We start from the raw sequence: 25,839 nt of genomic DNA, 5'->3' as shown, positions 1-25,839 counted from the left end.
GCAGTGTGGGCAGATGCCAAGCCCTGCTGGAAAATGAAGTCAGCATCCCCATAAAGCTCGTCTGCGGAAGGAAGCGTGAAGTGCTCCAAAATCTCCTGATAGACGGCTGTGTTGACCTTGGACTTAATGAAGCACAGTGGACCAACACCAGCAGATGACATGGCTCCCCAAATCAACACAGACTGTGGAAACTTCACACTGGACTTCAAGCATCTTGCAGTGTGTGCCTTTCCATTCTTCCTCCAGACTCTGGGTCCTTGATTTCCAAATGAGATGCAAAAGTTGCTCTCATCAGAAAAGAGGACTTTGGACCACTGAGCAACAGACCAGGTCTGTTTTTCTTTAGCCCAGGTAAGACGCTTCTGATGTTGTTTGTTGTTCAGAAGCGGCTTGACAAGAGGAATACGACATTTGAAGCCCATGTGTAGGATCCGTCTGTGTGTGGTGGCTCCTGATGCACTGACTCCAGCCTCAGTCCACTCCTTGTGAAAGTCCCCAACACTTTTGAATGGCCTTTTCCTGACAATCCTCTCCAGGCTGCGGTCATCCCTGCTGCTTTTGCACCTTTTTCTTCCACACTTTTCCCTTCCACATAACTTTCTATTAATGTGCTTTGATACAGCACTTTGGGAACATCCAACGTCTTTTGCAATTACCTTTTGAGGCTTTCCCTCCTTATGGAGGGTGTCAATGATGGTTTTCTGCACAACTGTCAGGTCAGCAGTCTTCCCCATGATTGTGATTCCTACTGAACCAGACTGAGAGACCATTTAAAGGCTCAGGAACCCTTTGCAGGTGTTATGGCTTAATTAGCTGATTAGAGTGGGACACTTTGAGCCTAGAATATTGCACCTTTTCACAATATTCTAATTTACTGAGATTGTGGATTTGGGGTTTTCATGAGCTGTAAGCCATAATCATCACAATTATGACAAATCACGGCTTGAACTATCTTGCTTTGCATGTAATGAGTCTATCTCATACATTAGTTTCCCCTTTTGAGTTGCATTCCTGAAATAAATGAACCTTTGCACGATATTCTAATTTTTTTGAGTTTCACCTGTATTTATTGTTCATGGCTTCTGGTCCATAAAGGCAAAAATACTGGAAAAGCTTGTATGCCATATGACATACAGTAAGTTAAAAGTCAAGAGCAAAAATCTAAAAGTGGCAATTTACCTCACAAGATCCCACATCAAGATTGCGGCCTTTGCTCAAGTTTTCTTCAATAGCAAATACTCAAAGGGGATGTGTACAAATTCTCCTTCCCTGTGTATGTAACTATGTAACATATATATTTTCTTCATTATGAAAATACTGGAGCTTTTTGTATAAAAAATATACATCCCCATCCAGACATTCTCATCAGTCCAGAAGGGAATGAATTCTATGTGATGGTCCCTTTGCAATAACCCTCAGAAATGACAATCATTTCTCTGTCAAAGGCATTATGAGTTGTGTAACCTTCTGCAATGAGATCTTGGTTCTCAGTAGAGACCTATCGCTGAAATCCTGAGCAATGCGTTCTGATGATAGCATATTTCATGTGACATAGCCTTATATGATGCTTCTACCACTTCATTATACATGAGATAAAACATTTGAAACATTCTGACATGAAAGAAATCCCTACATGGCAGGGATGAAAGCCAAGCTTTTCATCTACCGTTAGTCATGTGGATTGGCGATGAGTTGTACCCCAATACATTTGGTAGACTCCATGTTCTTTGAAATATGGGGTTTGGCTATACCGTGAAAGAGCACTGAATTATTCAACCCTCCACACAGTATGATGTACTACATGTTAAGTAGTAAGATGGGAGGCTGGTTATCTTACTCTGTTTCACTAGCTAAATCTCACTGATTTTAGTGATAAATCCAAGTTTATATATTTAGGATTGAAGTGAAAATATGTCAAGCTACAAATGGAAAGTGCACTCCCTAAATTACAATGGATTCATTAAAATACGCATTTAGAAGAAGTGACATCTGTGGCATTCAACGGTATTAACAGAATTGCTTTTTGTTAGAAAGTACAGTATATAACTGGTGCAAAATTAATCTGCCATAATGACCACTGTTTTATTCTGGTCTTCTACAGGCAATTCAGACATAAGTCTCTGATATATTCAAAAAACATTATAGCTCATCATGATTCTTTGTGAGGTCTTCTCCATAATTTGTAGCCTGACTTCCAACAAACATGTTCCAATTATCTAGAATCTCTTGTTTGGTTAACTTTTGATCCTGCAAGGAAAAAAAAAGCTGGTTAGAAAAATAGCTACAAATAACCAACTCTAATTACATAGTTTTAATGTACATCTAAAAACAATATACACACAGCTATGTTCCATTCTAGTCAATTTTGCCTCTTTGTTTTAAAAATCCAGACTCTGGTATAAGAACTTGGATTGGTATTTATTCATGCCTCTCTATATATCCCTTTATTTACAAAGCCCATATGTGAGCATCCAGGCTTTAGGCCAAATAAAAAGAACAATGTACAAAAGGAGGTATCAGTAGACATTTGTTTGCAAAAGCAGCAAAACAATTGGGAAAATAAATTATTGGTGTGAAAAAATAATCTAAATTTTGCTTCCTTGATTCAAAGAACTTCAGAAAACACTTGTATTTTTTAACTTGTATCCGAAGCTATATTTGAGGTAGAGGTACATTCTGCTGGCAAAAAATCCTATCCTGCTCAAGGGGACCATAGGAATCTCCATGCCGTAATAAGAGAAGGACAAATAGTGATGTTCTGGAAGAGCATGGGAGCAGCTGAAGATGAGCTGCGTCCAGTTGACCATTTGTAGACTTCAAATATTCAGTGGAATCTTATCTGCAGACTTCATCATAAATGCACACTCAGGTGCTTCCGCTATTCTGAACTGTGATTTTACTGTATAGCAGGGGTGTCAAACTCAATTTCATTGAGGGCCGCATCAGCATTGCGGTTGCCCTCAGGGGGCTGGGTGGGTGTGGCCAGGGTGGACGTGGCCTACTGGGTGGGCGTGGCTAGAGTTTGTATGGCCTATTGGGTGGGCATGGCCAGCTCTACATCGTTCACATCAAGGGTGCCTATGGGGGCCTGGGCAGGAGTGGGACAGATCTGAGGGTCTCTGGCAGAAGGAGGGTCTCTGGGCCAGGGCCAGGGCCAAGGCACTGGGGGCCGTTCCCTCACTGTTTCCAGGATGGCTTCGCGGGCTGCATCTGGCCCCCGGGCCTTGTGTTTGACATGTCTGCTGTATAGAATAGTATGCATACAAGAGGACACATCAATCTTTGGATTAGAATAAATGTCAAAAATCCACATTAGATTCACAGCTGTAAACTTTTTTTTTCTCGTCATACTTTTTTTCAAGCATTTTCTGAAAGATTAGCTAATGACAATAAGGTACTCATTCAAACGATGCATTTTTTTAAAATAAACACCTTACCAGAATTATTAAAGATCTGGTTGGGCAAAGCTGAATCAAACCAATACGCTAACATGACACCTGTGGGGGCAGGGAAACAAAACCCTAAATACCTTATCTACATCCGATTCATAAACTAAATGCCTTGCTTCGGCTTGTGCATGATCATAATCTTTTGGAAGAATCCAGTGTTGAATCTCCTCTTTATCCAGCTTCCCATCCTTATTTAGATCTCGAAAATCTGCAAATTGTTCACGTTCCTTTGCCACCCAGTCTGGTTCAGGTTCCCCATCTTCTTGTGCAAACATGTCGGCTGGAAATAAGAAATAGTATGTGAAAACTCAGATTCTGTACTAGAGAAAAAAAAAGTATCCTCCCTTTATTTATTTACTGTATTTCTATACAGGCATATTTCCCAATAATTGATGATTATACAAAAGCAAATGCATTATAGTCACTGAAAATATCAGTATGAAAATCCAACCAATAAACCACATAAATCATGGCAATAAACTTCCAATGAAGCTTATATAAACAGGTACCCAATGATTAAAATTAAATAGATATACAAGACTATGAGATATTTGTTAGGCTAAAGGTAATTTCAGGGACCCCTTCATGGATTACTGCCTTGTCGTGGCGAAGGGGCTTGCGTAATTCAATGAAGCTATGAGCTATGCCGTGCAGGGCCACCCAAGACGGACAGGTCATAGCAGAGAGTTCTGACAAAACGTGATCCACTGGAGAAGGAAATGGCAACCCACTCCAGTATCTTTGCCATGAAAACCCTATGGACAGTACCAAAAGGCAAAACGATATGACGCTGGAAGATGAGCCCCTCAGGTCGGAAGGCGTCCAATATGCTACTGGGGAAGAGCAGAGGGCTAGTACTAGTAGCGCCAGAAAGAATGAAGCGACTGGGCCAAAGCCGAAAGGACGCTCAGCTGTGGATATGTCTGGTGGTGAAAGGAAAGTCCGATGCTGTAAAGATTTTTTCTCCATAGGAACCTGGAATGTAAGATCCATGAATCAAGGAAAGCTGGACGTAGTCAAACAAGAGATGACAAGACTAAACATTGACATCTTAGGTATCAGCGAACTAAAATGGACAGGAATGGGTGAATTTAATTCAGATGACCATCAGGTATACTACTGCGGGCAAGAATCCCTCAGAAGAAATGGAGTAGCCTTCATAGTCAATAAAAAAATAGGAAAAGCAATACTGGGATACAATCCTCAAAATGACAGAATGATCTCAGTTCGAATCCAAGGCAAACCATTCAATATCACAGTAGTCCAAGTCTATGCCCCAACCACCGGTGCTGAAGAGGATGAAATTGACCGGTTCTATGAAGCCCTACAGCACCTTATAGAACTAACACCCAGAAATGATGTCTTTATCATCATGGGGGATTGGAATGCTAAAGTAGGAAGCCAAAAGATAACTGGAATAACAGGCAAGTTTGGCCTTGGAGTACAAAATGAAGCAGGGCACAGGCTGATAGAATTTTGTCAAGAGAATACGATGGTCATAGCAAACACTCTTTTCCAACAACCCAAGAGACGGCTTTACACATGGACATCACCAGACGGTCAACACAGAAATCAGATTGACTATATGCTCTGCAGCCAAAGATGGAGAAGCTCTATACAGTCAGTAAAAACAAGACCAGGAGCTGACTGTGGCTCAGACCATGAGCTTCTTGTTGCAAAGTTTAGGCTTAAATTAAAGAAAGTAGGGAAAAGCGCTAGGCCAGTCAGGTATGAATTAAATCATATCCCTGTTGAATATACAGTAGAGGTGACAAATAGATTTAAGGAATTAGATCTGATAGACAGAGTGCCTGAAGAACTATGGACAGAGGTTCGCAACATTGTACAACAGGTAGCAACCAAAACCATCCCAAAAAAAAAAGAAATGCAAGAAAGCAAAATGGCTGTCTGAGGAAGCTTTACAAATAGCTGAGGAAAGGAGGGAAGCAAAAGGCAAGGGAGAAAAAGAAAGATATGCCCAATTAAATGCAGAATTCCAAAGAATAGCTAGAAGAGATAAGAATGCCTTCTTAAATGAACAATGCAAAGAAATAGAAGAAAACAATAGACTAGGGAGGACCAGAGATCTTTTCAAGAAAATTGGAGAGATGAAAGGAACGTTTAATGCAAAAATGGGCATGATAAAGGACCAAAATGGCAGGGACCTAACAGAGGCAGAAGAGATTAAGAAGAGGTGGCAAAATTACACAGAAGAACTATACAAGAATGAGCTTAACGTCCCTGATAATCACAATGAGGTGGTCACTGACCTCGAGCCAGACATCCTAGAATGTGAAGTGAAGTGGGCCTTAGAAAAGCTGAGCAACAACAAAGCTAGTGGAGGTGACAGTATTCCAGCTGAGCTATTCAAAATCTTAAAAGATGATGCAGTAAAAGTGCTACACTCAATTTGCCAGCAAATTTGGAAAACTCAACAGTGGCCACAGGATTGGAAAAGATCAGTTTACATTCCAGTTCCAAAGAAAGGCAGTGCCAAAGAATGTTCAAACTATCGCACCATTGCACTCATTTCTCATGCTAGTAAAGTTATGCTTAAAATTCTACAAGCTAGACTCCAGCAATATGTGGATCGAGAACTACCAGAAGTACAGGCAGGATTTCGAAGAGGCAGAGGAACTAGAGATCAAATTGCTAACATACGCTGGATCATGGAGAAAGCTAGAGAGTTCCAGAAAAACATCTACTTCTGCTTCATTGACTATGCTAAAGCCTTTGATTGTGTGGATCATAACAAACTCTGGCAAGTCCTTAAAGAGATGGGCATACCAGACCATCTTATTTGTCTCTTGAGAAATCTATATGCGGGCCAAGAAGCAACAGTGAGAACTGGACACGGAACCACTGATTGGTTCAAAATTGGGAAAGGAGTCCGGCAAGGCTGTATACTGTCGCCTTGCCTATTTAACTTATATGCAGCGCACATCATGAGAAAGGCAGGGCTAGATGAATCAAAAGTTGGAATTAAGATTGCCGGAAGAAACATCAACAACCTAAGATATGCAGATGATACCACTCTAATGGCAGAAAGTGAAGAAGAACTAAAGAGCCTCTTTTTGCGGGTGAAGAAGGAGAGTGCAAAACTTGGGTTGAAACTAAACATTAAGAAAACCAAGATCATGGCATCCGGCCGTCTCAATTCCTGGCAAATAGATGGGGAAGAAATGGAGGTAGTGACAGATTTTATTTTCCTGGGCTCCAAGATCACTGCAGATGGGGACTGTAGCCAAGAAATTAAAAGACGCTTGCTCCTTGGGAGGAAAGCCATGGCAAATCTAGACAGCACACTAAAAAGCAGAGACACCACCCTGTCAACAAAAGTGCGTATAGTCAAGGCTATGGTCTTCCCAGTTGCAATGTATGGCAGTGAAAGCTGGACCATAAGAAAGGCTGAGCGCCAAAGAATTGAAGCCTTTGAACTATGGTGCTGGAGAAGACTCCTGCGAGTTCCTTGGACTGCAAGGCGATCAAACCGGTCAGTCCTAGAGGAGATCAACCCTGACTGCTCTTTAGAAGGCCAGATCCTGAAGCTAAAACTCAAATACTTTGGCCACCTAATGAGAAGGAAGGACTCACTGGAGAATAGCCTAATGCTGGGAAAGATTGAGGGCAAGAGAAGAAGGGGACGACAGAGAATGAGGTGGCTGGATGGAGTTATTGAAGCAGTAGGCGTGAGCTTAAATGGACTCCAGAAGATGGTAGAGGACAGGAAGGCCTGGAGGAACATTGTCCATAGGGTCGCGATGGGTCAGACACGACTTCGCAACTAACAACAACAACAATTTCAGGGTGTTTTTTTAATGATCCCCTTCTTTTCCTTCCCTATATCACAGGACCTATTGAACCCAAACTTTTAATAATATGTTTATTCATAAGGGGGGAAACATTTTCTGCAAAAGAAAAAGACCAATCAACCTGATCTTGGGACAGTAAAACTCATAGAAACCAACATTAATCAAGAAGAGAACACTAGGTTAGAAAATAATATGAACTGAAGACCTATATAGGCAACCAGTGGTAAAGGCATTGGTTGCAATTACATCTCCCAACATTATTTTTCATCATTTCCTTTTCTCATGGTTTAGTGCTACATCTTCATTAATATACTGACTATAGTTTGCAGAAATTGGATTCAGCTCCTAAGATTGGAGAAAATTTGTTTTATAGCCCATTAAAAATTCAAGAATAGATGTGAACTTCTGCTGGCATCAGATAGGAGGGATGGGGTGGGGAGGGGGAAGAGACTTCAATGTAATGATTCTCAGATTCTGCTTTGCATATACTCTTATATAATTTGCATGGTAGCTTCACACTCCTTTGATAATCGTGCAGCATTTTTCTGCTCTTGAATTGATAATGTAGTTGCTCCTTGAAGGACAACCCAGAAATCCATGTACATGCTTAAATATTTCACACTTTCTGTAAGTCATGTTTCTCCTTATTTGCTCTTTGCTGCTCTGATCTATAATTAAATCTACAGCTAACAAAAAAGTGGGCTTCATCTTTATTTAAGTCATAAGATAATTTGCAAGAGGCCAAGCTGATAAAAGAAAAGTGTCATTTAATATATAATTTTAAATGCATTTGTTTAGAGATAATTTCTTCTGCACAGTATACTAGAAAATAAAAATAGTTCTTGGATTGTTAGATAAATTCACTTAATGAAGACATCTGAAAAGCCTGGGGAATAACTTTTTAAATTATAATCACACCCTAATAATCTCACCATATCATTTGGGAACTTCTTTCACAATATTGGCTAGGCATCCTACCAAATGAGAATAAATGCCTTAGCCAAAGACCTAAGACAGAACATCCACAATTAAAACCATCATTCTATTAAAAGTAAGAACAGCTTTTATCCATTGATGAAATTGGTTCTTTTTATTTACATGCTGCTGATGTAAATGGCTTGTATTTGTATTCAATGGTCTAATAAATTAATAAAGTTAAGGGGGAGAATTAATTAAAAAAATGATGGGGCTTGAAAGTTTTGTTGACGTGCATGTAATGGTTAACTGAATGATACTATGGTGAAGTGCAGGTGGCACTTCTTAATAGTACTTGGATGGAAGATCAACAAGAAATTCCATAAGACTATAAGCTAGACTGAGATTTCAAAAAAGATTCCAGAGGAAGACAATGGAAAAGCACTTCCATGTTGTTGGTAGTGGATATGTGGCTATCAATCTTGAACTCTCTAAAGGAAATTTTTATTTCATTTTTTTTACTTCATTTTTTAAAAAAAGATGTATTCCATTATCCAAAAAACATGGAAATAGAGGCAACTCCTTTCCTCCTAACTTTTTCATATCTGACAAAGGGTGAATAATGAGAATTGCCTATATTTACATATTATATTCTCTGCACACTGAAAGAAGGGAAGCCTATGTCCAATTATTCCCCAATTAACAGTCGCATCATTGCATACATCATTTTTACGGAAGACACCTCCTACTTCCCAAGGTCATCTGCAAAGCATAGTAAAAACAAAAATCCAAGATTGTGGCTGCAACTGGGATTACAATACAAGGTAGTCCTCAACTTACAACAGTTCATTTAATGACTGTTCAAAGTTACAATGGCACTGAAAAAAAGTTACTTGCAGCCGTTTTTCACACTTACAACCATTGTGGCATCCCCATGGTCACATGATCAAAATTCAGACACTTGGCAACTGACTTGTATTTATGACGGTTGCAGTAACTGTGGGGTTGTCTTATCACCTTTTGCAATCTTCTGACGGGCAAAGTTAATGGGGAAGCCAGATTCACTTAACAACCCTGTTACTAACTTAACAGCTGCAATGATTCACTTAACAACTGTGGCAAGAAAGGTCATAAAACGGGCAAAACTTAACAAATGCTTCACTTAGCAACAGAAATGTTAGGCTCAATTGTGGTCGTAACTTGAGGTCTATCTGTACTGCCCACTTTATGTGTGCTGTACATATAAAACAAGTAGAGTTGTGAATGTGCTATCGTGGCTGCCCTGTTCTGTTTTCCCACCACATACTGCTGCTTCCCAAATATTAAAAGATTCTATTCTCTGTTCTCACCACTTCTTCAAAACTATCTGTTTATATTTCTACTTTGGTTTATGCTAATAAACCTGTCTACCTCTGTAGGCTTATTTACAAGCTTTGGTATTGCTTTATCTTCTTGCAACTTTTGTCTGATGGAAAACAACTTTTTTTAATAAAATAGGAGAATGCTGATCCCTTTTCTTACCTACTGAATATCTTCTAAGACTAGAGAAGTTGGAAGAGTCACACTTTCCTGTTACAATCCAACCACTCTCTTCTATGCTACCTGTAGAAGTCTGACTAGAAAAACAGCCTAGCCCTAGAGCAACTCTGCATTTTCTTTCTGCCAGCCAGAGTCTCTGTGCATAACATCAGAATCGAACAAGCTAAAGGAATAGAAAGCACCAGGAATTTCAGAGAAACAACAGTCAGCTATGTGATACTTGGTGGTCTATAGTGAGGCTTTAAATATATCAGTTTACAGGAGGTACCTCTTCATTAACTTTCCTTTTCATTTCTTCGCATTGAGCGAAGAAACACTCCAAAGATGAGCCAATGTTGCTTTGAAAAAGCAGGAAGCTTCGGAAATCAAACAACACTTGGAAAAATGAGTTAGGAAGGCTAAGGTTCAGAATGAACTAAGATGTGCAACAAATGTCAAAAATAATAATAAAAAGTTTTTTTCAACATACAAAAAACAAGAAAAAAGTGAATCACACTGTTATTAATGAATCTGGCTTTCCCAATCGACTTTGCTTGTCGGAAGCCAACTGAGAAGGTAACAAATCACGATCATTTGACTGCAAGCCATTGCAATAATAGTAAACGTAATTTTAAGGATGGTCATTAAGTCACTTTTTCTGAGCCTGTAGTAACGCTGAACTGCCATTAAACAAATGGTCATGAGTCGAAACTACCTGTACTTTTCCTATATTTCTGAGTTATCTAACAAGTAAGGAGATGGTAACAATCTTTTCCCTAAACTGGTAGATAATAGGAAGTCAAAAGTCACATGATGCCTTTCCTATCAAGTGTGTTTTATCGTACTTCTGAACTGAACAAATCAGCACAATCAGCAAAGACACTTGAGCTCTCTAGCTGATTTCCACTTTCTATGAATATTAAATATGGTTTGGGGTTTTTATCCACGAAAATTCTATACAAGTATTAGGCTTGCATCTACTGTAGATTTCAGGTAGATTCTAAGAAAGAACATGACTGATACCCAATACTTACAGCCAGAACGTGCAGCCTCACTAGAAATCTATGTGCAGTGTCTAACTTGGGAGAAGACTACCCAAACTGGCTGTAAGAAATCATAATTATTTTAAGGATCTTTTTATGAAGATTAATATGGATTTACACCTAAAAGACAACTACAAGATAATATTAGAAATGTTTTGAATATTCTGAACTACTTTGAAGCAACATAATGAAAAGCAAGCTGCACTGATATTCCAAATCCAGAGAAAGCCTTTGATAATTTGAATTGTTTGTTTACAGTTCTGGAACATATGAAGCTTGGAGATAATTTTATTAAACATTTAAGATTGACTTGTATTTCTCAGAAAGCACAAATAATTGTTAATGGAGAATAACAAAATCTTGTGATTCAAAAAGGGACAAGGCAAGAATATCCACTGTCTCTATTTTTGCTCATTATGGTTCTTGAGGTATTGAATAAAAGTCGTAAGACAAGATTAGAAAATTATAGGCGTTAAGATTTAAAGCAAAAGTTTAAGTTAAGGGAGAAGAATAGGCAGGCAAAAAAAAAGTAGTTGGCATACTGGAACTCATTGGAAAACTACCAAGGCAAATTTAAAATTAAATCAAGAGCAATGAAAAGCAGAAGGATATAGTTGTCAATGGTTTTCCCATTTATAGTTATCTGAAAGATGTAAAATGGATAAAACGTCTTATAGTATGGAGCTAGAAGATAGAATTTGAAATATATTTGCGAACTGATAATAAACATATAATTCCTAAAATATATAATCTTTTGTTGAAATTAGAAACATACAAAAACAGATTAAAGAATGTATGATAAAACTTTTGGTTATAAGATGAATCAATGGGAAAATAAATGGTTAAAAGTTGAAATTTATACTGTGTTTTGATCTAAAAGAGAATTTGTATTAAACAAAGTATCATTGGTACATGACACCAGAGAAATAATCTAGAACAAGGGTGTCAAACTGCCGGCCCAAAGGCCGTACGCATCACAAGGAAACCGCGCCTACCCCATTGCCGGCAATGGGGAAAACGTGATGTCGCGAGTTTGACAGGTCTGATCTAGAATATATAATAGTGCTTCAAATGTATGTTGGAAATGTAAACACGAAGGGACATTTTATCATGTTTGGTGGACATGAATAAAAGCTAAAAAAAATGAATTCAAATACAAACTTTGATACAGAGGATGTTAAAGACTGGTATTCAATTTAAGTCAGAACTTAGAACTAATGGGAGAAGAGTTAAAAAAATGTCATGGGAGATTATGTCAATTTATTATTAGTGTGATGAGATTAATATATGCACCAAGATGGAAAGATTGGTGAAGTTCACATATATTGCTGAAATGAATAAATTGGTTTCTTTGATTAGAGGAAAAAAAACAATATCTGCAATTATTGGTGAGTAGAAGTATCTTACGGACATTATGAACTTGTGATTTATGGTTTTGAAGATTAAAGAGGATAGATTACAGAAAGGAATATGATTCTTCATATATTTTTTCTTCTTTCTATTTTTATTCAAATTTTCTCTTTTCTTGAACTTGCTTTTTCTTTTTTTCTTCCTTACATTATATTAGATTTCACTTTAAAAGTTTCAGTAAAAATCATAAATTTATACAAAAAGAAATCATATTTATAACCAACAGTAGAATTCTCCATGCCATAGCATACCAATGAATTCATCCTGATCCACAAAACCATCTTCATTTTTGTCTAGGTCCTCCAGTGTTTCCTGTCACAATAAGGGGAAAAAGTTGTCAATTCAAAGATGCCTGGGATTTTCTGCAAACTGCTTATAAATCTTTCATTTTCAGCTGTCCTTTTACATCAGCATCTCCCAATGTGAAGCCCTCCAGTGGTCTTGGACTTCCATAAACTTCAGCCAGCCTGGCCTATTAAGTGCTTGCTAGGAATTATGAGAGTTGGCATCTAAAATATTTGGAAAGGAACAGTCTGGGAAAGGTTGTTTACACCCAGAGCAATAGAGCCTTTTTTAGAATAAAACATACAATAAACATAATTTAAAATTATCTAAATACTTTTCCTGAACATAAATGCACAGTATGTTTTACCTTGGAATCTTCTTTATGTACAGGAATTGGCTACAGGGCCTTCTGTAATATTTATCTAGAGATATCATATAAATGAAAATGCAGTATATACTTTCAAAGGCTGCTTAGTAAATTAAATATCAGGTCATTAATAAATCAATGTGACTAATACTATTGCAACCTTCCAGGTTAGGAATAGCAAACACATTTTCTAAGGCTCAGAAAGAGCAGTAGGCCTGCGGTTCAGTACATACTGCAAAAAGAGCTTAAGGGCAAATCTGTGAAAGAAAGAAAGAAAGAAAGAAAGAAAGAAAGAAAGAAAGAAAGAAAGAAAGAAAGAAAGAAAGAAAGAAAGAAAGAAAGAAAGAAAGAAAGAAAGAAAGAAAGAAAGAAAGAAAGAAAGAAAGAAAGAAAGAAAGAAAGAAAGAAAGAAAGAAAGAAAGAAAGAAAGAGGAAATTTTGGAAGCTATGGTCAATACTTGGATGACATCAGGCTGGAAAAAGTTGGTCTTGACATCACTTAATTAGGCCAATGGCAGACTACGCCTGGCCTGACATCACACGCTGGAACAGTTTATTTCAGAGGTTCCCCACCTGTGGTCCGCAGACCCCTGCAGGCCATGTTATCATCACAGGGGTCTGTGAAGGCTTGAAAAAATGTTATGATTTAAATCTTGAGTAAAGTAATAAAGGTGACTATGCCAGAACTTACTAGAACAACAATTTCTTTCATATGCTCAAACTCCTCTGGGTGAAGGAAAGCGGTGAATTCCTCACGAGTTGCTTCTGAATCACCATCCAGATCAGCTTGTTTGAATCTTCTTTCATCTCTGGATAGCATTTTCTTAAAACTGTGTTGCTCTGTGGCATCCTGGAACTCTCCAGGATGCTCTAGAGAAAAGGAGTTATTAGAATAAGATGAATCAACCTAAAATTGCAGGAATAATTTTTGTCACCTAGGAATGATATGCAAGAATCTAAATTTTTAAATCTCTATACATTCAGTATAGTATTCTGTCTATGGGAATTCTTCCACTAGATCCAGGGTAGGCAACCTTGGCTCTTTTATGATTCGTGGACTTCAGCTCCCAGAATTCCTGAGCCAGCCAGAATTCCATGTTGGCTCAGGAATTCTGGGAGTTGAAGTCCACAAGTCATAAAAGAGCCAAGGTTGTCTACCACTGCACTAGATCTTTGAACCTAGTGTGGTACATACTGTACACACATATATAGTTCCATATTTTTCAAATAAAAATTGTAATATTTCCTTAGCCTGCAATAAAAACTACAGCATTTTGTATTTACTAGAGAGATGTTTTGACAAAGCTACATAGCTGCATCCCTTTCCCATCCTTATATATATTATCAGTGTTGCAGCAGCTGCTACTTCTATGTGCTTTAAACAGAAGGAAGGTATTTTAAGAGGACTTAATTACCATTTTAGTCCTCAAAACAATGGTATTATGAAAATAGCCCAAGCAGTCCCTTTTCTTTTACACTCAAAAGTATTTGTGTTGACATGTACACCTTATACATAGAAATCTTTACTTGTTTATAACAATGTGCACTGAGTCAAGTTGGCCAGAAGACTGATATGCTTGAATAAGCACATGTAGTCAGAAGCAAAGGATATAGAATGTTACTCCCACCCTCTTTAATGGTACCCATGTCCTCTGGAACTCAAAACTGCATCCGAAGTCCCATTTAGTGATTCATTTACATTTAGATTAAATTGACAAATGCATTTCTTCTTTTCTGTATTCATTTCTGACCTGTGCATCTTGTCTACCTATATTTATAAAAAAACGAGTTTCTGCTTTCTTGCAATTTAATCTTCAATACATCTAAGACAAATATCAATAACCTGCAGCCTGGCTGTAGCCCTTGGCTTAATTTCAACTGGTATTTAATATAAGCTTTTCATATGGAGAAAGTTTTTGCAATTGTTTTGGACATATTCTGAATTAAAGCAGGATACTTCAGGGAGATTTGGAATCTTTCTGCACCAAAATCTCAAGATGTTCTTTGGCATTCAAGTATTCTCAGATATATTTTGTATAAAATTTATCAAAAATGTAAAATGCCAAAATGGGTTTGATAGGATCTAGGTTTGAACTAAGCTGTTGTTCCCTACCAGAGAATACTTTACTAAATACTTTACTTCCAGTCATACTATTCTGGAAAAGAACCAAAAGGTAATATACCCAAAATTGTTCCATAAGCCTTTTTAGAAAAAATGCTAGAATTCAGAATTGCTGATGATTGTGCTTTTTCTCCAATATTTTCCCAAAGTCCTAGAACATAATTGACTATTGGAATTATATTACTCTTAGGCATTTTTAAGCACTAGCTAGTTATTAGGTTAATCCTCCATCCGTTCTTGTTCTGTTGCATCTGAGTTAGTTTCAGTGTTATGGCTGATAAAGGTAAATCAATCAGAATTACTGTATGCCTAGAATTTTCTTACCTAAGTAGTAGCCATAGGATGCTTGTTTGTATTCTTCCCATGAAATTTTATTGTCTTTATTGACATCGTAATCCTTCCAGAGAACAGCCACATTTTCAAAGGTGTAACGTTTCTGTACTCTTTTAATCCAATTTTTCAGTTCTTCTGTTGTGATAAAACCATCTTTGTCTTCATCAATCCGATCAACAATTTTGCTGGGGTAAAGGGAAAAGTAATCAGATAATTAGAATCTTAGTAAATATTCTTCAGAATTTGCATTACTATCCATATAATCCTAGGTAACTGTTCTACAAATTGTCATGTGCCTTCTACAATTATATTTGCCTAAAATGAATCTTCTGAATGGGAACCACTGTGATGCCTACCTAAAGATGTTATAATGCATATTATCTCTGCTGTTTGCACCAACAATTTCTTCATGCATATCTGTCTTCCCGATCATATACAAACATCCAAATTGGTATCTGATTTACAGTACAATACACTTGAACAATCCATCCAATCCTTTATCACAGCCTTTCCAATACGGTCATTTTCAAGTCTGTAAAATCAGTGCTTTTCAACCAGTGATATGCATACCACTGGTGGTACTTCAGCACCTGACAGGTGGTAGTTGTACCACGGGTTGAAAAGCACTGAAAAAAAAAGTGTAAAAAAAAGTGTAAAAGTGTAGCAGGGGAATGAGCTGAAGCAGCACCGGCTTGTGGGAAAGTCAGCTGGAGCTGCCGTGTTGCTGGGATTCTGCTGAGCACCCAGGATTGGTGCGGCGCTCCAGGTGATTGGCATGCGGCTCCAGCTGATTGGCGCTTCTGGAAGCAGCTCGCAATCTTGGGGAAAGGAGTCAGCTGCAGCTACACCGAAGAGAAAAGGAGGAAGGGGAGTGGGGGGGAGAGGAGACGATATAAAATGAGGTTTTGGAAGGTAAGGGAGAGAAATAACCTGACCAGGAAAGAGAAGGGGAAGAGAATAAGAGAAACGTGAAGCCTTGGGGGAAAGGAGTTAGCCTCCAGTCCCCTAATCATCTTTGTTGCTCTTCTCTGTACTCTTTCTAGAGTCTTGACATCTGTTTTACATCGTGGTGACCAAAACTGGGTGCAGTATTCCAGGTGTGGCCTTACCAAGGCATTGTAAAGTGGTATTAGTACTTCACGCGATCTTGATTCTCTCCCTCTGTTAATGCAGCCTAGCACTGTTTTGGCTTTTTTGGCAGCTTCAGCACACTCCTGGCTCATATATAAGTGATTGTCCACCAGGACTCCAAGATCCCTCTCACAGTTACTACTATTGAGCAAGGTACCTGTACATTTGGTTTTTCTTGCCTAAATGTAGAACCTTACTTTTTTCATCTTTGAATTTCATTTTGTTAGATAGCACCCAATGTTCAAGTCTGTCAAGACCCTTCTGTATCTTAAACCTATCTTCTGGAGTGTTGGCTATTCCTGCCAGCTTGGTGTTGTCTGCAAATTTGATGAGTTTCCCATCTATCCCATCATCCAAAACATTGATGAAGTTGTTGAAGAGGACTGGGCCCAGAACAGAGCCCAGGGGCATCCCACTACACGCTTCCCTCCAAGTAGATGCAGTTCCATTGAGGACCACATGCTGAGTACGGCCGGTCAGCCAGCTACAAATCCCTCTGGTGGTGATGCTGTCTAACCCACATTTTTCTATCTTATCAAGTAGTAGGTTGTGGTCTACTTGATCAAAGGCCTTACTTAAGTCCAAGTAAATTATATCTACAGCATTCCTTTGATCCACTAATTTTGTCACCTAGTCAAAGAATGCAATAAGATTTGTCTGGCATGATCTGTTTCTGACAAACCCATGTTGGCTTTTGGTAATGACTTTGTTTGCCTTTAGGTATTTGCTGATTTGTTGGTTGATTATCTTTTCCAAGATCTTCCCAGTTATTGAGATCAGGCTGATAGGTCTGTAGTTTCCTAGATCCATTTTTGTTCCTTTTTCGAAGGTGGGAACTACATCGGCTATTTTCCAGTCCTCTGGTAGTTCCCCAGTACTCTAGGATCTTTGAAAGATGTAGTTCAGTGGTTCTGAGATCACATCTGCCAGTTCCTTCAGAACCTTGAAATGTAGTCCATCTGGTCCTGGTGATCTGAACTCATCTAGGGTGGACAGGTGCTCACTTACCATTTTCTTGCCTATCTTAAATTGTGTTTCTAATCTGTTTTTTATGGTACTGTTTTTGATAGGTTGGACTGTTTTTTCCCTTTGTGCAAATACGGATGCAAAAAAACGAGTTGAATAGTTCTGATTTCTCCCTGTTACTTGTCACCTTCTTGCCACTTTCACCCACTAATGGACCAATCATTTCCTTAACTTTTTTCTTGTTTTTTACATGTTGAAAGCAGCTTTTTTTTGTTATTTTTGACTTTTGTTGCAAGCCTTAGTTCATTTTGAGCCTTAGCTTTCCTCACTTCATCTTTGCAGACTCGGCCTATTTGTTGATATTCTGCCTTAGTTATGTGCGCCTCTCCACTTTTTATACTTGTCTTTCAATTTATCAGTGTTCTTTATGCAGCCATGCTGGTTTCTTTTGAGAGCTGTTATTTTTCTTCTGCGTTGGTACTGTGATAGGCTGGGCTTTTATAATCTCACTTTTCAAAATTTCCCAAGCTTCTTGAGTTGTTTTCCCTTTGAGAATTCTCATCCATGGAATCCTTCCCAAACTCTCTCTAAGTTTGTTGAAATCAGCCCTCTTAAAGTCCAAGACTCTAGTTTGACTGTGTTCTATTGCTTGTGCTTGTATAATGTTGAATTCCAATATTACATGGTTATTCCCCCCCAAGGTTCCTGTGGTTTCAACATCTTTCATCTGTTAGTGAGAATTAAGTCCAATATGGCTGATCCCCTAGTTCCCTTCTCTACTTTTTGGGAGACAAAGTTGTCTGCTAGGTTTGTCAGGAATCTATTTGATCTTCCATTTGGTGCAGGGTTTGTCTTCCAGTTGATATCAGGGTAATTAAAGTCCACTATTATTATTGTTATGTGCTTCCTACATATCTTAGTTAACTGACTAGCAAAAATTTACCTCTGTTTGATTGGGTGGCCTATGGCAATGTCATTCCCCCCTTTTATATTGACCCAAATGCATTCAAGACAGTTTTCATCATTGTTGTGCTCTATTTCTATAGAGATGTAGTTATTTCTTATAGAGAGAGCAACTCCTCCTCTTTTATTTGGTCTGTTTCTTTTAAATAATTTAAATCCCTCTAGCTGTGTGTTCCATTTGTGGGTTTCATCCCACCAAGTTTCCATAATGGCAACAATATCATATTTGCCCTTATTTATCTGCCCTTATTTCTAATTTACCCTGTTTGTTGCTCATGTTCTGTGTCTTGGTGTATAGACATTTGAGTCCTTTATGAGTAACCCTGTGTTTACTTTCTACATAACCTATGTGATGCCTGAGTTCCCTTATTTTCTTACCATCTGTTTGATTAGTGCACTTTGTGTGGCAGTCGCTATTAAAAGCTTGATTTTGCTTGACAGCTAGGTTGATACTCTTGTCCACACACACATCTATGTTACATGCACTGATAACCCTATAATTTTAGATTGCCGGGGACAGGAATATTCTGTATCAGTTAACTTACTGTCCCCTTGTTCAGTTTAAATATTTCTCCAGAAAATCTGTGAATTTATTGCCAAGTAACTCAGTCAACCCTCTCTCCTGCAATTGTTCCCCACCACAAATACCTGTGAGGCACAATGGCTGAAAAAAAGAACTGGCCCAAAAACATTGAGAAAGCTTCCAGTATGAATCCAAAACTTTAATCACTCTCCCACACTGCCTTATCCATCTGATCTAAGATCAACATTATTAGCTGTTTCAAGAAATCTTTTCCTTGCTGTTTTTACTTCCACAAGCTATGATTGCATTTTATTAAAATGTTGCACTATTGTGACTGACTTCCTATTTCTGAGGAAGGGTTGCATTATAAGCAAATGACATTTCACAATCCCTGTCTCTACCCATCTCCTGTCTTGGTCTTTCTCTCCATTTCACTGTACATTTGCTTTCAACTATTTGTCTGATCAGGCAGCAGCAGCAGAACTGGGGATGCATCCAAGAAATTCTCATTCTCTAGGAATAATCTCTTTTGCCTTCTCCAAGAAAACCTACGTGGCATTTTAAGCCACTCCTAAGACAGTGAGGGTGGGAAAAAAAGGGGGCGGGGAAAAGAACAGAATGACAGCAAAGTAAAAGGCCACGTTAACTTACTTATTTGAACAAGCCGGCCTGGTCTAAGGTTTTGGGGTATTTTTTAATTATTTATTGTTAGGGCTAGATTAATTTAATCTTACTTTTAACTTTTGTATGTAGTATTTTTATTGCCCTGTACACCGCCCTGAGTCCTTCGGGAGAAGGGAGGTATAGAAATTCAATTAAATAAATAAATAAATAAATAAACCCTAAGGGAGTCAAATCTGGCAAATTTGAACTGATATTTGTCCATTGAATTTGTAGGGGTTTGATAATCTAGATTCTAGCATGTTTTAAAAATACCAATCACATTCCTTTTTCATACAACCATACATATAAGTACTTAGTCAGGTTTTGTTGAGTGTTGTCTAAGCCAATAAAATGCCAAAATACCTCCTTCTCCATACACAGAAGGTTATACATCAGAAAAGAGATCTGTATCTGGATTAGATTGCATCTGGAGGTTCCCATGACCCAAAGTATAGTTATACACAAATTAAATCCTAATTTAACAGACCACTTTTTAAAAAAATCCCGTTTATATCCCGCCCTTCTCCGAAGACTCAGGGCGGCTTACAATTTAAAGCACAAATCAATGTGCTTAGCAATACCACTTGGTGGTAGAAAGTGTCTATTGCTCTTCTTTGTCAGTACAATTGTAGTAAGACAATTATATTACATTATATAAGTGATAGAAATTCTTCATTTATACCAATTTATATCATTTGCCATGATTTCTACCATTATTCAAATATTACAAGAATTTTGCCCATTGCATCAAGGTCCATCCACTAAACAGAGGTAAGCATTAAATGCCAGGGCAAACTTTCCAGCCTAATCATCTCCCAAAAACCTAGTTGTGACTTACATGTGCAAGTGGGCTTGTCATTGAGAAGGATTCAGCACTTGTCACAGCAAAAAATTTAACTAGATAATCTTTGACTAACTAGATTTCTATGACTGGACAAGAAGTAATAATTGGCAAGAGCAAAAAAAACCCCACCGTTATTGGTTTCAAGCAAATGAAATGCAAGTAGAATAACCTATTAAAATGTTGTGAAGAAATTTAATGTTCAGTGGAGCTTACAAAAACTAATATTATGGTTAGCCAGTGAAGACAGATTGTCAATCAATATATTGACCAGTGCTTGTGAACTCTCTTTCAAAGGAAAACAATGTTCTCCAAGACTGTAAGGACCAGTTAACATGATATTTGTCCATGGCATGGCAAACCTTCATATATACAGTTAGTGTTCTTAAATGAAATAAAGAGCAATATAAAGTGGAATTCTAGAGTTGGCTGAATGGATGTAAAATCCTTCCCACGATGAAGAACTTTGGCTGGTAGAGAAGATGGACTATATAAGGGCTCTCTGAATACTTACTATAGCTTCTCTCACAAATATAAGCAGAGATAGGAGAAGAGCAACGTTTTATTCCAGCTTTAAGCCTAGGAGATGAGAGGAAAGCAAGTTTCTCCCCTGAATATACAAATGTAGGAGGCAGAACAGCTTTGCTAATGTATCCAGCAGCTACTGTATTACTCCTCAAGCTAGCAGCTAGACCCTGTAAACCGCCCTGAGTTCTTCGGGAAAGGGCGGTATATAAATCTAATAAAATTAAAATAAATAAATAAATAAAAATACTTCTACCTCATACTTCCACCTCAGAATAAAGTCACTTTGTTCTGCATCAAAAAAGGCATCCATAGTTTAGAATGCCCCTCAGAAGCCCAACAGAAGACCAAGTCTTCTTCACCTGCCTCCAGGTACAAGCCAGCAGGGATGCAAGTCATATCAGCTTCTCTATACCATATGCAGGCTTTGAATGCAGAATATTCACCAAGCATAGAAGGAATCTCAGACTGAAGCGGAAAGACAGAAACCAGCTGATTCACCTTTACCTGTGACCCATCTCAATAACTAGATGGCAAAAGATCCAATGACATTATCAAAGTCTGGACCTAGTTACTGGAGAAACTATTTGGGTTGAAGTCTAAAGTGGCTCCATCAAATATGGTAGCCCTACCAACACTGTCCTGGAGCACATCCTAGGTGGGCATCACCAAAACACAGTGTTGACACAACTGCCAGGCCTATCCCACACACTTTTTTTCTATTTTTTTACACACACTTCTTCTCCTCTCCCACATCTTAGAAATTAGACTTTAAAAAGGGATCTATTGACATCAGTGAGACCCATTTTGAATAAAGGGTGACAATTCTTCAAGAGAAGAGTTACAACATTGGGAAGGAAAGACCTTGTCTCCGCTCACCAACACCACACCTTGAAGAACCCTCCCACAAAGCAAAGTTTTCATTTACTTCAATTGTTGAAAGCTGTTTCCTCAGCCAATAGAAAAGATCCCCAAATATCACCGATGCAATTATGTTCTCCATGCAAATGCCACAAAGATATATTTGCACCAGGACAAATATATGCATGACATTAATACATGTTTTAACATTTGTCACTCCCCACAATGGCTATATAAGAGCTTTTCCCATTCCACGTCTGGGGAGGCTAGATAGGATAAAAAACTGGGGAAGAAAAATAGGTTATATGGGAAGCCATCACAGACTGTATTTTGCCTAAAAAAAGCAATTCTCTCTGCCTGTCTCAGATAGAAAAGTCAAGTTTATCACAAAGTTAGGCCAGGCAAGAGATATATTGCTTCATTTATACAAAAGTATAAATTTGGAGAATATTCTAGTTCAGGGGTCCCAACTCGCAACGTCACATGATGTGTCGTGACATATTGTAACACTTTCCCCATTGCTGGAGGTGGGATGGGTGCGGTTTCGGCATGACGCATCCGACCTGAGAGCCGGCAGTTTGACACCCCTGTTCTAGTTCATGCTTAGCCACATCAAATCAAAGGGTAATCTCAAATTTACCTCTCTGCTTTCTCTATTCAACACTCAGCTGATTTGTCATTAAGATAAAATGGGAAGGCTAAACCTAAGTTTCTTGGAGAAAAGAGGAATAAATGGAATACATGTGAACATGGGCTTGACTTTTTCCCATCTGTGACACCCTTCAGTGAGCAAACTGTTCACATGCTCTGTTATGGTGTTAGTTTTACTTTTGCTTTTTCCACCAATTTCTATTAGTTGCTAGGTTTCTTAAGAGTCAGACTTGCCTAATTCATATCCAGCCTGCAGCAACATGAACTGGAAGTGGACACAAATGATCAAGTTTTATTTTTGTACTCTTTTCAGCCAATCCCAACAGTTTTTTTTATTTTTATTTTTTTGCAAAAAATAGGCTTTGCACTATAATGTCTGTGGTCCCACCCCACAATTATGTATCTGCCAACACTAGATACATATAATTGCCATGCACTGGGTATATCTCTCACCCATGAAAGACTCTTGTTTCTGCTGCAACAAATTAAGGAAGTTGCCGTCTAAAAGTTTTTAAAAAGAGAAAGAAAACCTCTTCTACAACAAACAAAAGTCCTTTTCATTTCAACAAGCTGATCTTGGACTTGACTCTGCCACATAAAACTAGATTCCATGCTGTATGATCTAGGAATGAAACTGATCTTTCACTCAAGGCGTTTGTTGGGAACTTCCCTTCCCCGCCACGTTACCAAGGCATCACAGTAAGAAATTTCGTCGCCTCGCAGAGCTAATTTTGGCTCCCGCGGGTTTATCGGGAAAGGGAAAATACTATTAACTTTGACAGCAGAGTGGCTAAACTCCGTCGGCGTGCAAAATACTATCGTTTCACTGTACCCTACTTGGAGAAAAAACAAATATCCTCTCTAAATCTCCCTTCTCATCAACGTCTTCGTGCCTCCTGGGCACGAAGGGACCTTTATGCCATACTGGTAAAATAAGGATCTTACCCCAACCGTTCCTGGCTTTCCTGAGGGCTAAGTTGATCGAAAGTTTTGGCATCTTTTTTGCCCAGAAAGGCTTCGTGGTCATGCTGGAAGCTCTGGTTATCTTCGTGTTGCCGGTTGCCGAGTTCGGGATCGGGACGCACGCCTCTCTCCTTTCTGAAAGTGGGGACGCCGAAGGACCTGTTGATGCAAAATACTAGCATCAGCCCCACCGTGAGAGAGCTGGACGTTTTTCTCAGGCTCATGGCTTCTTCTGGCCCAAGTGAAGGTTTGTCTCCAAAGAAACGAGTCTCCAATACACGCCAAGAGGGAGGACCTTCTTTACTTTGTAGAATCTAACACGTGTCTTTGCTTGGGCTGCCTCCCAGTCCAGCAGATCTCGCCTCTGTCGCGCCACGCGCTCATAAAGACTCAACGGGGGGCCGTCCCGTTTTTCCTGCCCCCCATTATGCAATACTGGTCCAGCTGCAAAAGTCTCGCTTTAAAGAAGCCTATGGATGGCCTAATTTGGACTGGTCATTGGAATTCCCCTCCCAGCCACCCAGCAACGCGGTTGCAAAAACGGGTGAAGTCCCGCGCCGTTGAATACTACGCCTCGCGCGATTGGCTAAGAGGAGACGTCTAGCTGAAGGTGGTGCCGCCCGACCGCCACGTTTGCAAGGCGGCTTCAGTTTCTCCGGAGGACCAATTGCGAAACTCACTGGAGGAGGGCGGGCTGAACGAAGAAAAGATTCCAGCGGGAAAGGGGATTGTTATATTTCTTTTCCCGGAAGAAATGCTCTAGAGCAGGGGTTTTCAAACTTGGCCCTTTTAGGACTTGTGGACTTCAACTCCCAGAATTCCTTAGCCAGCGTGCCTGGCTGAGGAATTCTGGGAGTTGAAGTCCACAAGTCCTAAAAGGGCCAAGTTTGAAGACCCCTGCCTAGAGTTATGCGGCCTGATGCTAGCCATGTTCACCTGGGAAAGTATATTTCTGGGTCGCTACTGAGTGTTTGTGCCTTGATGGATATTGTTTCACCCAGACTGTTCTTGTAAATTCATGCTTATATCATTAGACATAATATCTAACCACCTTGTCAATAAAGGAGAATAATTGCAGCTCAGGGTTAAATGAAGGCTCCTTGTTGCTCTCCAAGCTTGGTTGATTTCTTGCAGACGGTTCATTACCCAAACTAGGTAACATCATCAGTGCTAGGATAGGCTAGGACAGGGGTATCAAACTTGCCACGTGACATGTGGCGGCATATCATGACTTTTTTCCCCTTGCCACAGCTGAGGTGGGCACGGCTTCTGCGTGCAGTTTGACACCCCTGGGCAGGACTAGCCCTGATGATGTTACTAGTTTGGGTAATGAAACGTCTGCAAGAAAACAACCAAACTCAGAAAGCACCAAGGACCCTCTCATAACCATTTTGGTTTTGCTGAACCTTTTCAACTACTTGTGAGTATTCCAAGCATTAGCACCAAAGTCTTTTCCAGTGACTCCTGAGTTAACTTCAACTAGTATTGACTGATTTCCTCTGGTGGGTAATGAGTTCATGGGAGTTGGCTGCTAATGAATTCAAATAAATATTCTCAACCATTTTATTCAATGTCTCAATGCAAAGGCATCCATTTTTCTTCATTGTGTCTTCGATAGTTATGTTACAAATGGAAAAAAGACATGGCTCCAGCAGTATATATGGTCATGGTCAGTGTGACAAATTAATGTTTTCTCTAGATCTGTTACAGTCTTTCTCTCAAGTAACCACTATCTCTGTTTCATGACATTTGAGCTTATGAAGGTAACATCTGTTAGTGCTTCAACTTCTGTGCTGATACCACATTAGGCTGGCATTGACTTAATCTCTCTGTGTGTGTCTGGGGCTCCCTGATTTTTAACATAGCAGCAGACACGTTTTTTGCAGTCTTTAATTTCTCCTTCAACAAGAGATTCTTTACAATTCTAATTGTAGCTATCAAAATGAAAACTTCATCATATCAGAGCCAATTGGTGTTTCTTCCAGCAATTTTAATTCCAAGTTTTGTTTCCTGTAGTCCAACATTTCTCTTGATATTCTGCATTTAAGTTGAATAAATAGGCATGCACTATGCATCCTTAATGTATTCCTTTCCATATTCTGAACTATTGTGTCATGTCAGTTCTTTTCCCCAGGAAGTAACAGAATCAAGAAACTCTTTGTGTATGTATTTTTGTAATTGAATTCCTCTGCTACTAGACTTTTCAAAACTAGCATCCATATGCCTACACTGTATCCATTCATAGTTTAAATCTAGAAGTATGATAAATATACAAGAAAAGTACTTCAAAGATACAATTTAATACCATAATTATAACCAAATATCCCCAGTTCATGATAAATTAGCAAGTTTTACTTTCCAATTTAGTCAATATAATAGTCACTAGGTACCCAAGCAGAAAAAGCAGAGGTTAGTTAGTTAGTTTAGTTTATTGATTAGCCTATAGGCCATATCAAAATACAGAGTTCCAACCATAGATTATTAATAAAATCCTATTA

At 38.8% G+C, this 25,839-nt stretch overlaps 1 protein-coding gene across 1 annotated transcript; it reads right to left on the bottom strand.

Annotated features, from left to right (window-relative positions):
* Window positions 1-2,057: 2,057 nt before the first annotated feature.
* On the bottom strand, window positions 2,058-23,777 carry RCN1 (reticulocalbin 1). Its single transcript, XM_081317584.1, has 6 exons — window positions 23,324-23,777; window positions 15,246-15,439; window positions 13,491-13,669; window positions 12,399-12,459; window positions 3,530-3,729; window positions 2,058-2,247 (listed from the first exon to the last, which is right to left on the bottom strand). The coding sequence occupies exons 1-6, from the start codon at window positions 23,563-23,565 to the stop codon at window positions 2,140-2,142; spliced, it is 984 nt and encodes a 327-aa protein (XP_081173710.1). The 5' UTR covers window positions 23,566-23,777; the 3' UTR covers window positions 2,058-2,139.
* Between the last annotated feature and the right edge of the window lie 2,062 nt (window positions 23,778-25,839).

This window comes from Vipera berus, assembly GCF_964194415.1.
Source record: "Vipera berus genome assembly, chromosome: 1".
NCBI classification, from domain to species: domain Eukaryota; kingdom Metazoa; phylum Chordata; class Lepidosauria; order Squamata; family Viperidae; genus Vipera; species Vipera berus.
The sequence above is the reverse complement of the archived record's forward strand: the minus strand, read 5'-3'. Positions and strand labels throughout refer to the sequence as shown.